The sequence below is a fragment of the Vulpes vulpes genome, chromosome 4 (assembly GCF_048418805.1).
Source record: "Vulpes vulpes isolate BD-2025 chromosome 4, VulVul3, whole genome shotgun sequence".
In the NCBI taxonomy this organism is placed as follows: Eukaryota; Metazoa; Chordata; class Mammalia; order Carnivora; family Canidae; genus Vulpes; species Vulpes vulpes.
In genome coordinates this window covers 44,774,279-44,790,840 of record NC_132783.1, presented here as the reverse complement: position 1 = coordinate 44,790,840, position 16,562 = coordinate 44,774,279, and the positions used below count along the sequence as shown (strand labels likewise).

The window sequence follows — 16,562 nt, the reverse complement described above, 5'->3', positions numbered from 1 at the left end:
CCAGTGATCCATGGGGTTTTTTTCTAATAAGTGACAATTAAATTTACTGAATCCACTTGCTTCATCTCCTTGGCAGGTCTTAAGGGCATTATCATTACTCGGCAGTAACAATGCCAAACTACCAGGCTAAAGTATTCCAGAAATTCTGTAGTACAAGATGGAAGTAGTACAGTCTTAAGACAATAACAACAATGATATTCACCATTTGCTAAATATAAAGACAGTGTACTGGGTAATATCTCATTGAACCCCTGGAACTACAATTCCATTAGATAATGTTATCCTTTCTTTATAAACAAGAAATTATGGCTCAGCGCAGAAGGTATGTTCCAAAGATGGCCACAACCTGCACAGCCTTGACATCTGTCCATCAAAAGGTGGAATTTCTTTCCCCACTCCCTTAAAATTGAGCAGGCTCTATGTGTGCTTTAATGAGTAAAATAGATGGAAATGACACTGGGCCAGTTCTGGGTGTAGCCTGAACTGGCTGGAACCTTCTTCCAGTCTCAGAAACAGGAAGAAGCCACATGTAGGTGCTCCAACCAACAACCCTGGCTGAACTCAAAGCAAGCATCAACTGCCAGTCATGCGAGTACACCATTTTGGGCATCTTACCCCAGTGAGCCTTCAGACAATTCCAGCCCCAGCCACATCTCACTGCAACTGCCCAAGAGACCCCAAATGCAATTGCCCAGATAGGCCTGGTCAAATCTCATACCTGTGAGATATAAGAAAGTTTTGTTTTAAATGACTAAGTGTGGGGGTTGATTGTTATATAGCAACAAATCAATACCAGAATCAGATCAATTTGCTCACCTACAAACTGTTAAGAATTAGAACCAAAAGCCAAGAGTTTAGAGCAAAACATCTATTAATGGTGGGTAACATGATGTGGGGGTTCATACCCAAAAGAAGTGACTTTAAAACAAAACTCCCTACCCACCTCAAAGCAGACTAAGTGTTTTCCAAGAAATGTCCTAGTGTGGTGACACCCTCCATAAAACCAATTCCCTTCTGGCTTGAGTTCTTGCAATGTTAAATGGGGAAAATAAGATTTTCCCCACCACCCTGTGATAACTAATGAGAAAGGAATCTGTACAAGATGTTGACTTTGTTACTCAGAATATCATTACAATTGTTATATAAAAGGATTCATATTTTACACACCAAACTGTAACTCTAATAATAAAAATATATTTAATGACTCACACGACTACATTTGAGAGTCACAGTGGGAACAGGGAAGAATGCATACTATACCAGGGAATTAACAAGCCAAGAAGAAATTAGGGAAAGATGTGGGGAGTTTTGTGTGTGTGTGTGTGTCTTATGAAAAGATCTTTGAAGAAAAAAAGAAAGAAAATTGATCTTCAGACAAGTCTCTGTAACAGAAAAAAGTCTATAATTTAACAAGTGTCCCAATATATGCTATTTTCATTATACATAGTGTCTGTCTCTTGTTTTTCTTCCCTAGCTTATTGGAACTTGACAGACACCTTTTATGTCGGAACTAGAAAGAATCTTACAACTCATCCAACTCCTTCATTTTAAAAGCTGAGAAACTGAGACCAAGGACAGTTAACTGGCTAGCAACAGGTCAAACTACTCATTAGCAAGAGAACCCAATTTGCAGTGCTGGTGCTACCATATGTTCAGTTTTATCTTATCAGAACTATACCTCCAAATGTCCTCAATGTATTTCAAATTTATTCTAGCACCTCACAGTCTGACAATGAAAGATTAGGAAACCATGCTCTTTGTTATCAATCTCTTCTTCATAACTGTGTAAGAGTAGCACTGAGTCCACTGTTTCTGGCAGTAACTGGAGGATGGTGACTCTGTATTGGGCAGAGATGTGCAACTTTACAGCAGCAGGCTCACTGACCTCAGCTCTTCAGTCACTAACATCTTAGTCTAAATTACGTTAATTGAATGTCATGGTAACCTTCCTGCTGATCAAACCATGGTACTGATAAACTGGGAGATTTAAATATGGGGTAATTTTGAAGCAGACAGCAGAATAGGAGAGGTATGGAGGGCATCAGGGTGCAAGGCACTAGCCATAGAAAGGAGGGAGAAGTTGTGCAGAAAGCAGATAGGACAAGGGCCTTGGAGCAAAGACTTCTCTATTTAACAATTCTGCCTAGGGCAGCTTGTTTAGTTCCACAGCCTAGGTCTCCTATCAGCCTTCCCATAAAACTCCTCCCAAGAGTCGAAGACCTTCAAAATCAGACAAGATGCAGCTCCATTCCAGAACTCTCCCTGCAAGCATTCCACGATTCTTTCGCACTCTCCACAGGTCTAATGGTTTTGCCACAGCCTAATCCACAGAAAATACTAAATTTTCCTCTCTACACTGTACAAAATTACACCAAACTGTCAGGGAAACAGGCCCAAATCCCTTTATTTCTTTTCCACCTCCTGCTATGAAACTGCATAGAAAGCTCCTGGGTGCTTTTTGTTGCCTGGTAGCTGAAATATGCAACTTTTGGAAGTGTTCGCATAGAATCAAGAGGCCTGGACTCACTGCCTCAAAAAGGTCCAGTCTCAGCTGAGTAGTACCTGACTCTCAAAGTCACAAAGTTTCAAGTTCCAATGAAATCAAAACACCTCATTCAGAAATGTGACTACCCACCACTTTTCAACATTTCCAGCAAAGGTGAAAACAGAGAAGCAAAGAAAGAAAGAAATTTCTTCTTCCTATAATTGTAGCAGTGTATGATTGCAGGAAGGGGGTGACCACTCACAGGAATCAGATGCAATCTCTGGCAAAAACAAAAAATAAACCTGCCTGTGAATGACTAGATACACTGATTTATGTTCTCCACCACCTCCCATTCTGTTTATGAGTCTTGAGGACAGATGACATGCTGACACACAAAGTGGTCTCCAAACCTTTCCATTTCCCTTTGCAAAACATGCAAACCAACGCAAGATACTTGAACAGAAAATAGAGGAAAAATTTAAAATAGCTTGGTAAATGTGTGTAGGAAAATATATAAAAAGCTGTATTGATAATTATCGTCATAGATGTATATGTTTGCAAGAAATGGCTAAAATTAAAGGAGAAGCAAAAATAAACACACCCTGTGTTCACGCGGCTGTGGATTATTACTGATCCCACTGTTGGATTATTGTTTATCTCATACTGAACCTACACTGAATAGCAACTTGGAGAACACCCCCCAGACAACCACCATCTTTACTTTCCACTGGTAGGGGGGTGCCCATTAAGGAAGAGGAGGGGATGGGATGGGGGGGGGGGTTGGAATAACACAGTCTTTGAACCAATGTTTTCCCCCTTGCCCTAGTGAACTCTTTGTCTGGTTGCTGAACACGTTTGTGAGATCAAGGAAAAGAATCCAAACAAAACAAAAGAGTAGGCATCCCAGACTAATTACAATAGGTGCCCAGCACATTGTGGTGCCAGCAAAGCCAGAGCACGGTTTGAATCTCACGTTCAAGCATTTGCTCTCTCTCCGTACCCCCAATAAAACATGTCTCACACATCCTCTTTGCATTTCTCCAAGCTTTCCCCAAAAAAACGGCCCGCTCTGTTGTCACTCCTTAGAAAAGGATGTGAGGCACGAACATACTGAAACATGTTGACGGCGACTTGTTATTATCCTGACAATAATGTATACCTGGAAATAAAGCCCTCCACCCCCCACGCCCACTGGCCAGTCCATTATGCAAAAGGAGCGCTTCCCAGCCGAAGGGGAAGAGCTCGCAGGAAGCGTTATTTGCGTGCACATTACAGAACCATATACCACCGCATCTGCATCCTACACAAAGCCCGAGATGGTGCAAGAAGATACACGCTGAGCTGAGCATGGCACAGACCAGCCGCGGCAACGCGGAGCCAAGCCCGCGTCCAATCAGATCCCTGCGAGAAGGTGGCCCTCGGGGTCGGCTCGGCCCGATGAGCCTTCCCTATTATGACACCGCGCTCTGCCCAACATCCACATCCCACCGGGAGCAAACCTAATTCGTGTGGTTGCTCATTTCTCAAGCTGCCGAGCCCTTCCTCTCATCTGCATCCCTGCTCCTCGTCCCTTAAAAAGCCACCCAAGGCCTGGGTGCCCCCGCTCCGGCGCGGTCCTCCCCGTACGCCGCTCCGCTCCCAGAGCGGGTAGAGGCTTCGGGCTCCGCCGCGCGAGCTGCAAAGGCGGAAGGCAAACGCCGCCCCGAGCTCGGGCAAGCGCCCGAGGGGCTGCGAAAAGTAAAAGCAGCGGGCAACTGGGGGGGACCGTCAGGATGCATCGGCCACGAGAGTTGAAAGCCCAGAAGCGCTCCAACTTACCCAAAATATGACATTGAAGCCAAATATGAAATATTTGATGCAACAACTGACTTCAGGACCCTTGTAGTGCTTCCCGGACATCCTCTGGGTTCATGAAGACACTTGCCCCGGCAGCCCGAGTTTGGAGCCCCGGAGCACCGTCGCTCAGAGCAGCCCCGGGGGGGGGGGGGGGCAGGGGGCCGGGGACGCGGGTCGGGGACGCGGGTCCGGGACCGGCCGACCGACCGCGGGGGAGCCGCTCCCGCACCTCCAGCCCCTGCGCGTCGAGGCCGCCGGAGCCGGGGGGGCCGCGAGCCGGCGGGGAAGCGGCGCGCTGCAAGCCCCGAGCCTCGCCGAAGCTGGCCCCGAGCCCAAGGCGAGAGCCCGCGTCCGTCCGCCCGGCGATTGTCCGTCCGTCGGTCTCCGAGCTTCGGGCAACGCGGCCGCAGCAGATGCTGCTGGAGACGCTCCTCGCCCGCCCCTCGCGCGCGCCCTCCCGCCGCTCGCTCCGCCCCCCGCGCGCTCCGCCCGCCCGGCGCGCCAGTCCCCCGCCCGCGGCTCCGCCCCCCGCCCGCCCTCCGCCCGCCCGCGGCTCCGCCCCCCGCCCGCGGCTCCGCCCTCCGCCCGCCCGCGGCTCCGCCCTCCGCCCCGGCCTCGGCGAGGCGCGCGCGCTCCCGGGCGGCCGCGGGACCGCGTCGCCGCCCGCCTCCCCCGCCCCCTTCTCCCCGCCCCTTCCCCGAGCCTCCCGGGGCGCCGCCGACCCCGAGCGCCGCAGCAGGTCCTGGGGAGCACGGCCGGCGGAAGGCAAGGGGAAGCCCCCGGGGCACGCGGGTCGGGAGCGGCCCGCCGGAGTGACCCGGCTCGACGCGCGGCGCGTCCGTCTCCACCGCCCGCTGCGCAGACGGCGCCCGGGGGTCGCGGGGGAGACGGCTCGGGGAGTGCGGAGCCCGCGAACCGCTCGCCGCTCGGACGAGCCCCCTCCTCCCCCGCGGGACGGGCCCCGGAGCCGGAGCCGGAGCGGAAAGGGGGCGCGGACCTCGCGGGGAGCAGAGGGGTAGGGTAGGGTGTGCGGAAAGGGGAGGAAAAAAGATGGGGGTGAGGGCTGCAAAGGAACGTCCCCGGAACCCGAGTGTGGCTCCAACCCAAGCCCCACACACACCTGCCGGGAGGTACGCTCCATCCCAGAAGGCGGACGAGGGAAGGCGCGGCGGCTCGGAGAGCCCGGCCCGGACGCGGTCCTCGCCCGCGGGCCTGGCGCGGTAACGCAGAGTCGGGCGCACAGGCCCCCGGAGGCGGAATAGCGCCCAAGGCCTTGACTGGCTGCTCACTCTCAGAAGCAATTCAGAAGTTCCGGGATGTCTTTTGGGAAATCCGAATTGGTATTATTGGTTGTAAACCATTAAGCTTTTGACCTCTAGGGGAGGAGGGAACGAGTGGCTGGAAACTTTCGGAGGCTCCCTGAGGTGTGCCCCTAAGTTGCATATCCAGCCTCCGCCTGAGCATTCATAGGTGCTGGCCAGCGGGCACCAGTAGTCCATGAAAGAAGAACGAGCAGCTCAGAACTGTTGGTAGCGCCTATGGGGAGGGTTTTTTTGTTTTCTGTTTTTTTCCCAGGGTTCAAAACGCTGGAAAGAGCTGAGATCAGGAAAATTTTCCAGCACCACCCGTGTAACCTGTACTGGACATAGAAATCTGCATGTTTCCTAAGCTCCCCCAGATGATACTCAGTACACTTATGCTTGAGAACTTTTGCATAGGATTTCTCTGGTTAACCACCTTAGTTTTCTCAAAAATAGGCTTAGCTGGTGGACAACCTATAATCCAGCTTTGAAGGGGTGAGAAGTTACCTGTGAGAAGTAAACCACTACCCATTGGGATAGGCTTGACCTTGAGAGGGATTGAGGCTACACTGAGGTCACCAAGAACCCACAAAGGTGGGAGGGTCACGAGATCCTCTCCATTCAGTAGGACAAAACTATGATACTGGCTAACAGTGACTTCCGCGCTCTGGATGATAGAACCCTCCCCCCCCCCCCCCAAAAGTGCCCTTCACCGAGCAACCCCGGTGATTCAGCGGTTTAGCGCCGCCTTCAGCCCCGGGTGGGATCCTGGAGACCTGCGATCTAGTCCCATGTCTGGCTCCATGCAGGGAGGGTTCTTCTCCTTCTGCCTGTGTCACTGCCTCTCTCTCTCTCTCTCTCTCTCTCTGTCTCTGTCTCTCATGAATAAATAAATAAAATCTTTAAAAAAAAAAAAAAAGTGCCCTCCACCTACCCAAAGCACACAGAACACTAACCACCAATCTAATAGGCTTCAGAGGTAAGGTCTGCCTTCAACCTCAGATTCCCTACTAACAGGAAAGCACTGACAAGCTTTACCTAAACCTATTCCTGCAGTATGGTAACTCTCTATATCTAAATAGATTTCTGGATAAGTCAGAGGAAGGAGATGACACAATTCAGAAGAGGACTGGAAATTAGATCCAGTTGATGACTAAGTTGATCCCTAAGCAGGATTTATCTTTGAAATAAAAATCAACAGAGAAGATAAAGTTCAGATAACTCATCAGTAATGGGGGAGGTGGGGAGGGTCTAGGTGAATTCTCATTTAATATGTCAAAAGTAAGTCCTTGGAGGAATTACGAGTTACACACAGTAACAGAAGAAAACAGTATCTGTTAAACCTCTAGCTAGAAGTACTTCTCAGTGTAGAAACAATAGAAGCAAGTGATATGGATATGATTGACCTTACCAGTAATCAAAGAAATAGATCTTAAATCAATGATAAGGGACGCCTGGGTGGCTCAGCAGTTGAGTGTCTGCCTTTGGCTCAGGGCATGATCCTAGGGTCTGGGGTCGAGTCCTGCATTGAGCTCCTTGTGGGGAGCCTGCTTCTCCCTCTGCCTGTGTCTCTGCCTCTCTCTGTGTGTGTCTCTCATGAATAAATAAAATATTTTTTAAAAATCAATGATAAAGGCATAAAGATAATGAGCACTGGCTTCCTCATTCATTGCTGGTGACCTTACGAAGGGATACCATCCCCTTGGAAAGCATTTTGGCTGTGTGTTCCAGGTCAGGGTGCGCCTACGTTTTGACTCAGCAGTCCCACTTCTGGGAACCTAGCCAAAGAAATACAAAATATGGAGAAAGTTCTATACTGCAATTTGTACACCATACCATTATTTATGGTATGGCCACAGCTTAAAGATCCTGGAGTAGAGACCATACCCATGTCCTTGTAGTAACCTGGACCACAATGTCACTTCAAGTTTCTCTGCTTGTAAAAAAAAAAAAAAAAAGTTTCTCTGCTTGTGTCATTCTTGCCTCTACCTGAAGTGCTCTCCACGCATTTGGGCTGTGAGCTGACGCCTCTTACTTAACCTGAACACTGCTTTTTTAACTGCAGTATAGTCAACATACAGTGTTATATTAGTTTCAGGTGTATAGTATAGTGATTCAACACTTCACACCTTACTTGGTGCTCATCCTGGAAGTACGCTCTTCATCCCCTTCTCCTGTTTCACCTACCCAGCGTTTTTCGGGGTTCCTTCTTTTGTTTCCTCAACATGTTCCCTAGTCTTCCATTTTGCACTGGGAAACTACATGTTAATTGCTTGTCTCCTCCACTCTGCTGTGACTCCTGCAAGGGTGTGGCCCAACTCCTTTTAATCTTAGCAGCACTAGCGCCTTGGTAATGTGGCAGGTGCTTGATAAATATTTTTTAAACAAGTGGATGAATCATTTACTCAAAGCTTTTACAGCCATTAAGGATGATAATTATAAAGAGTATGTGGCAATGTGAATACATTATAATGTTAAATTTTAAGGGCACTGGATATGGAATTATCTCAAAGTAATGTTATGTGATAAAAGAAACGTGCAAGACAGCAGGCACAGTAGGCTACTAGCTTGTAAAAAAACATATTGGCAAAGGAGACTGGAAGATTTGTATATGCATGTATTTTCTTGATAATGGGTAGGTTATCTACAGAAGAAAATAAAAGAAAAAAAAGAAAAACTGCTAATAGAGGTTTGGGGTGGGTTTGGAGAGCACACTGGAAAAAACAAAAGATATGATAGAGAAAGAGACCTGCTTTATTTTTTGATACACTCTTGTTTTTTAAATGTGTACCATGTACATAACTGTTTTGAAAAACAAACCACTCTATGAAATTTTATGCAATTATATGAAATAAGTTGGGAGTTAATTCTCACCAAGTAATAACAGTTGCGGTTGTGTGGTTGTGGGTGATTTTGTTTTCACATTTCTGGTTTCCATTTTTTTTTAATGTGGTTATACTGCTTTTACAATTACAAAGATAAAAGTATAAATAAAGATGAGACAACTAAGTAATCCTTGTATTTATTTCATCACAACTTCTTAATGTCTCAATAAATTTTTATCTATCTTAAAAGAAGGAGAATAGTTTGCTCCCTGGAGACTGCTATAGCCATCTCCCCTATAATTCTGAAGTTGAAAAATGGCTAATAAGTTTAATTACTGAAGAGTTAATCAGCCTCTCAAATGGCAGTGAGAACAGGTAAAGCATGTTCTTCTGATAGTTACACAGCTGAACAGCAAGATATGACAACAGCATTTTACCGGATTTAAGACACCAGATTTAATGAGCTTGTCCGTATCTGTTTTGCTTTTCTGCCCACCTTTCTGCCTCCTTCCTCTCTATTTTACTCTTTGCTTCTCCAGTCGTTTCTTTTCCTTCCATGCAAGCAGCGCTGCTGGTTACCTCTCCTCCCCCTTCACCTTCTTCCTCTCAGAACCCGACTAATGTTCCAGTGTCCCCCCTCTTTTAACAGCCATATACTCTGGGAAGACCAGCCCCCTCATGGGACTCCAAGGACCGTCTTGACCTTCTAAGCCAAAGTTGGCTCTCACCAAGTGCTTGGTTCAGAAATGAGCTGTGACACAATTCTGGCCAATGAGACAGGAGGAAAATCTGCTGAGGAGTTCTCACGTCTAAGAGATGGTATTTTTTTGGCCTTGGATTTCACTGTGTTTGGATACAACACCTGGATCACGTAGAGCCTGACTGTAAATAGACCACACAAGGATGGCAGAGTAAGAAAAACCGAAGAGAACCTAGGCCTTCATGACATTATTTCATGCTGACTTAGGCCTTCATGACATTATTGCATGCTGACTTAAGTCTACCTCAGGACTTCCTGTCAGAGCAGACACTTGCTTGGTTAGGAACCATGAGGGGAGTTTTCAGTTTCAGGCAGCTGAAAGTATTTTGACTTTAACACTCCCCTCTGAGCTTTTCCCATGTCCTTTGATTTTCTCCTCTTGAATCATCTCTAGCCTTTCCATGTGTCCCTCAGTAACATGCATTTTCTGTATTTCCCTCCCCTCCTCTCTCTTCTCTTCCCCAACTGTTGCTGTCTCTCTTAAATAATACAGGCCATACCTTCAGCGCACTGTCTGGCACCGTCAGCGTGGCTCACACCCACCCCTTTCTCAACCACAAAGCACTTCCCCACCTCCAGCCATGTTTATACTTCACAGTGGACAGGACTGTGTGGGTCCAGTGCAGCCAGCCTGAGAGTCTGTCTCACTTGGGGGGATTCAGTAACAAAAGGATCCCTTCAAGTGGCTGAAATGGTGGTGTTTTCAGGAGAGTTGGAGGGCCTGCGTTTCCAGGAGGAAGCCAAAGTCTCTCTCTCTCTCTCTCTTCTCTTTCTCTCTCTCTCCAGAAAGAGGAAGGAAGCATAAATTCTGAGAGAAACAGCAGCAGTCTCTGACAGCGTGGGCCGTACGATTGGTTGTGTGTTTTGTCCTCTGAAAGGCTTCCAGCCCCACCAAAGGCTTTCTACTTCTGGATTTCAAGTGAGCCTTGTCTGTGATGTTTATGAGATTTTTCTGTAGAATCCTTCCATCTCATTCCATTTTGGCTTTGGCTACTTTGAAATGGGCACCTCACATTTGCAAATCAAAGAGCCTTGATTAGATAATGGGTCATTCCACCTCAAATCCATTGGGAAATGAGGTCAACTTAAAATATTTTTTTAATTAGTGAAAACGAATAAAGGGAAAGGAGAGAAAATGAGTGAAAATATCAATGAGGGTGACAAAACATGACACCTAACTCTGGGAAATGAACAAGGGGTGGTGGAAGGGGAGGTGGAGGGGGTTGGGGTGACTGGGTGATAGGCACTGAGGGGGGAACTTGGTGGGATGAGCACTGGGTGTTATACTATATGTTGGCAAATTGAACTCCAATAAAAAAATGTTTTTTTAAATTTTTTTAATGAGCCATAATATAAAATTAAAGTGTATCCTCATGATATTTAATGTATTAACTATTGTGCCCTCTGTTTTTAGGTGAAAAGCAAGTAAATTAAAATGTTATATTTTTCTGTGAACAATTGCACCCCCAGGACAAGTACTAGCCCCACACCCCCTCTAACCCAAACCCATGCGTACTGTACCATTAAAGAAGATTAGCTTTCAGAATCTCAAGGAGATGGGAAAAGAAAGTACATTTGTCTCAAAAATATGATTAAATAAGTGTATGTAGAACAAAATTGTTTCACTTTTTGAAATCAATTATAACTGCTTGTACAGTAAGATTCTATCTTTTACAAAATATGACAGAACCAGCACCAATTTTATTCTACTTTCTTTTCAACATACCACCTCAATTTCCTTCTGCTTTGAAAGTAGTCAGCTAAGGATGAATCAAGGTGCCAGGCCCTTCCTTCACCTTAGCAAGTATGAGGAAGCTACCCTTTGTGATACTGAGCAGAGGAACAAAAAGATAAAAAACCACCCGGAGTTCAAGGACATAAACCCTTCAGACCTTCTGGATCTTCTTGGTTCTTCCACCCTTCCTCAGTTCCCATAACCAGTTTCTTTCTTTCCAGTAAAAGTTCTTTTTGATTAAATTAGACCATGCTTATTTCTATGGCTTAGACCAAAAAAGCCTTAATAACACTATGCAAACTCTTAAAACTGAACTTTTCAGAGAAAAACGTCAACTTCGATGTCAAAAATAACCTATTCTCATTATACAATGTTGAGAAAACACAAAAAACATTTTTTAAAGAATCACCCATGACAACATTTCCAAGGAAAACGTCAGTATTTTGACATATTTTCTTCATCAATAATTATTTTTATCTGGTTTATCTCATTCAACAGAGAAAAAATGCAAACCTTTATATCTTCCACTTCTACTGCCCAAAAATAGTGCCAAGAAATCCTCTCTCAGAACAGAGACAAGGCCATCTCAATTTCCAGGCTGTGGTTATCCGTCAAGATTCTAACCTCATCGCCCCCTATCTCTAGCCCTTGAGTGTTTTCCTTTTTTACCACCGATTATTCTGTGTTTCCATTCTTATAAGGCAAACATGCCCACATGTTCCCTTACATTCCTAAGTCACTCTCAGCTCCAAAGGATCTCAAAAGGCCATTCCCATCACACAAACCAACCCCACCCTTCCACCCATCACCAGAACGAATTACTTTGCAGTTAAGCATAATTCAACTCCTTATGAAATCTGCCCCATTTAAACGCTAGGCATGCATATCCAGTAATTGCCCTCTTTCACCACTCAGGTTTTTTTCACTTCTAAAAACTTTGCTTCTTTTCAGTGACTCTATAATGGGTGGAACATTGAACTTCATGTTCAGAAGCAGGGAATAGATACTAGCAGATTCCCCCCAATATCTATTTAGGTTTTACTATACAGAACCAATTGATTCAACCACAAATATTTATTGAGCACATCTCCTGTTAAAGCACCTATGTTCACGGCTCCTGCCCTAAAAGTGCACCTGGAAGAAATAGACCAACAGAAGTAAGAACTCAGGTCAGAGTCGATTAAATGCCAGAACTCCAACAAAGTGCAATATGCATACAGACCATGAATACAAACCTCTTCCAGGTCTATTTTTTCTTTCCCTTTTCTTTTTTGTAATAGTAGCACTAAGATAAAATTGTTAGGAATGAAAACTAGTTATGTTAATCAAGACCTGAATGTCTTCTATCTGAATCGTTTATTTGAATGAGGTCACAACATGATAGAATAAGTTTTAAAGTCATACTTAACTACATGGTATAGCTACTATGGAAAACAATTTGGCAGCTCCTCAAAGCATTAAACAGGATTACCATATGATTCAGCAATTCTATTCCTAGGTGTACATATATATATACCCAAACAAATTGAAAGCAGGGGCCCAAACAGATATTTGTATACTAATGCTCATAGCAACCCAATAGCCAAAAGGTGAAAATAAACCAAGTGTCCATAAACAGAAAAGTGAGTAAACAAATGTGGTATAAACATTCCGTGGACTATTATTCAGACTTACAAACGAATGACATCCTGATACATGCTACAACATGGATGAACCTTGAAAATATTATGCTAAGTGAAATAAGCCAGATACAAAAGGGCATATTTGATTCATGATTCCACTTATATGAAGTACCTAGGATGGGCAAATTCATGGGGACAGGACATAGACAGAGGTTACCAGAACTGAAGGGCAGGGGAGTGGGGAATTATTGTTTAGTAGGTAGAGTTTCTGTATGGGATGATGAAAAAGTTTTGGAAATGGATAGTGGTAATGGTTGCACAGATTACTTAATGCCACCATGCTGTACACTTAAAAATGGTAAAATAGTAAACCTTATGTTATATATATTTTACCATAATAAAAAAGTCTACACTTAAATAAACTGAGAAATAGTTCAACAAATAGAAAGGATAAGTTGCTCTCACAAGTCTAAATATGTTCAAAATTAAATGTCCAACATATGCATTCTAAGGCTATGTTATGTGTGTCCTCACTTTAAGAAATCTAACAGAAGTGTAAAAATTAAGAGGCAATTGCATATAAAAGTACCTACTTTACAAAGCAATTTACCCAAGTATACCTTTATTTTATTTTTTTTAATTTTTATTTATTTATGATAGTCACAGAGAGATAGAGAGAGGCAGAAACACAGGCAGAGGGAGAAGCAGGCTCCATGCACCGGGAGCCCGACGTGGGATTCGATCCCGGGTCTCCAGGATCGCGCCCTGGGCCAAAGGCAGGTGCCAAACCGCTGCGCCACCCAGGGATCCCCCAAGTATACCTTTAAATAAGGAACTTCCTTAGTTAACCTGAGAGCAGAAACACTCTGTGGTAGAAGTATCAGGAAGCTGGGATCCCTCTCTTGTGCACAATCTCAGACCGGATACCAGCCACCTGTATATCTTCCTGTATAACTCTGGCCCTTCTCAAGTGTCCTGCAAGAATCCAATACACATGAGGTGAGTTAGGGATGTGTGGTTGGGACCATAGCTATCTTCTAAGCTGAAAACCTGAGTTTTCATTTCATTAGTTCAGCTTACCTTCTCTTTCTTTTTTTTTTAGAGGGAAAGAGTGAGTGGGCATGAACACATGCATGGTGTGGGGAAGAAGGGCAGAGAGAGAGGGAGAGAGAGAATCTCAAGCAGACTCTCCACTGAGCATGGAGCCCTATGCAGGGCTCCATCTCATGACCCCAAGGCCATGACTTGGACCAAATCCAGAGTCAGAAGCTGAAGCCACTAAGCCACCAGGGTGCCCCAAAAGCTACCTTTTCTATTAGACTATAGATTTGTTGAAGGCAGGATCAAGTTCCCTTTGCAGGATATTGCCAGGCCAGTATTCCACATGTGCTGGCTGCATAATAGTATTTCCTGAATAAGTAAACAAATGACTTAATAACTGTAGTAAAAATGGCCATGGAAGGTAAAACAAAAACAGCTATAAAACAGCTCTGAAATTCTAATATGTAGGAGATCTTACTTGAGTCATAAAGTTTAGGTGACACATACAATCTTAGAGAAATACTCCTCAAAGCATAGAAAAATCTGTGTTCAAGTCTAACCCATCTTCTCCTACAAAAGAGACATCTTTTCTACTGTGTTTGTAACTCTACTGTGTACCCAAATGTACCACATTCACTAGGTTCACAATAAATACTATTGACAAAATGAATGACAAGGCAAAAAATAGCTTGCAATACTTTTCATTTTTTACAAGTGTGGAAAGCATATTAAACCATCTGCTGATTAAAAATATGCGTGTTTTGACTTGCATATGAATCAAATTAACATACATAAATCCAGCATCTTCACATCACTAGATTCACAGCCACAGCCAATGTAATTTTCCATGTTTCTTCGAATTCATCAATTTCAGAGTGACATAATTAAGTTATTAGGCATAAAATACACAGCAATGATATATAACTAAAAGCTAACTTTTGTTTTATTTTCAATTCAATGATTGTTTATCCTCTAAAAATAAAAACAGCATAAGATTGTTGAAAATCTAAAATTTTATGTTCAAAGTTGCTCTACAAATACCTAATGTCACCATGGAAAATGAAAACTTGAGGTACAGAACAGGAACCACTATCCCTCAGTATGTTGAGCTCTAGCACCTTGCTGTCTATATACCCCCCAAAACAACTTGCCAACTTCAGTTTCCACCTTCTCCCCCCGGCCCATCACCACCTTCTTCTCTCCAATACCCTGTCTGGAACAGGGAAGATGTTCCGTAAAGTAGAGGATCAACCTTGTACAGTGTTACACTAATGGCCAGGCCTGGGAGGAAGGACACATCCAAACTACAGACCTAGGCAGACTGAATGCCAAGTCTGGGCCAAGCCAATGAAGACAGGGTCAGTCACTGTTACAAGGGATGCCTGTCCCTTCCTCTTAACCCATCAGTCCCTCAGTATTCACCACTGTCTGAGTCACATCCCGGAGCCAGGTGGAATCTCTAGCATCTTGCTGTTGATCTACCTCTGGCACTATAAACCTGCCACCGTGTAAAACGCGCAGCACCGTGGTCATTGGGTCCTCCCAGGACTGCTGGCACTGAGCCATTGAGAACAGTAGAAGTCTTTCTACAGCCGTGTTTTCTAGCATTGTCAGGTAATACGAATCATCTAGGGCTGTTGATCTAGATACAGATTTCCAAGCCCTTTCCCTAGATAATTGTATTTAGGGGATCTATTTGAGGTCCAGAAATCTGAATTTTTAACAAGTGCCTAGGTGATGCTCTTCACCAGGGAGTTTTGGGAAATACTGAGTTCAGTACACTCTTCAAAGTGTTCCTTGAGGGGATCCCTGGGTGGCTCAGCGGTTTAGTGCCTGCCTTCGGCCTGGGGCGTGATCCTGGAGTCCCAGGATCAAGTCCCAGGATCAAGTCCCACATCAGGCTCCCTATATGGAACCTACTTCTCCCTCTGCCTGTGTCTCTGTCTCTCTCTCTCTCTCTCTCTGTGTCTCTCATGAATAAATATTTTTTTTAATCTTGCTAAAAAAAAAAAAAAAAGTGTCCCTTGAGCCTTCTAGTTTCCGGGGTGGGGGTAAGGGTGCATGTGCTGCCCTGTATGGAGTCAAGCCTTGTCTTGAATAACAAAGGGATAATGAAAATGTGTTTCCTTTGTACACTGAATAGTCTTTGTAAATCCAAGGCACACTGTCATTATCATGATTATACATCTTTAGCCACAGCCTCCAGGACAATATGCAAAGCTGAGATGAGCTTCTTCTCAACACACGGCTAAATGACCAGCCACAGTCCCTGAGGTCCTAGAAGTTGGAGAACATGCAGAGTGGCCAAAGGCAGAGGAGAAAGGGAAGAGGAGGAGTAAAGGCTGGAATCAGGAAATTAATATATATGTATTTCAATCCACAGCTGCTTTGGCTGCTGATCTAAATCAAAGGAAGAAGGGAGATTGAGGGAGAAAATGTAAACAGCATGAATTTTTCAGATATTAAAAACTGAATGTTAGCTGAATTATTCATTTATTGAAGTTCCAATTTATTTTTCAGGACTACTATGTGAATAAATGTGAGTTGGACTCTGAGAGCCATCTAGGTACTAAGGTAAGCACCTACAATGCGGGGCCATACAAAGTAGGGGGCCTGTGAATTGTAGTCATCTACATGAGGTTTGCCACAACTGGGGACAGGATTCCATCCTGTCAGTTTTGCTGCTGACTTACCATAAATTAAAGATGGATGTAGTTAGAGCACAGTCTCCCCCAGGCCCTTCCTTACAATGTTGATAAAGAAAATTTGCAATGATGCCAGAAATGAAAGATATGCATACCCTTGTAGGGAGCTGGGAGATAATTTAGAGACAACAACCCCTCTCTTTCTGAGACTTGAATAAGAAGTTGTGAGTTACATAGTAGCCTGCAGAATCACATGGCATTAAGAAAAGGAAAAGCACGCCCCAAGTCTCCTTTAAAGATGCATTCGATCTT

The 16,562-nt window shown here is 44.7% G+C and overlaps 1 protein-coding gene across 4 annotated transcripts in view; it reads right to left on the bottom strand.

The window, feature by feature from the left end:
* The window catches only part of TSPAN5 (tetraspanin 5), a 169,860-nt gene extending 163,990 nt beyond the window's left edge, over positions 1–5,870 (bottom strand). Inside the window, exon 1 of one of the 4 annotated variants that reach the window (XM_072755590.1) lies at positions 5,442–5,870. In XM_072755590.1, coding sequence (XP_072611691.1) covers positions 5,442–5,462 — 21 coding nt within the window. In that variant the 5' untranslated portion in view covers positions 5,463–5,870. Of the gene's footprint in view, positions 1–4,303; positions 4,825–5,441 lie in introns of those variants that run through there. The other 3 variants (XM_072755592.1, XM_026015605.2, XM_072755591.1) reach the window with 3 other exon arrangements.
* Between the last annotated feature and the right edge of the window lie 10,692 nt (positions 5,871–16,562).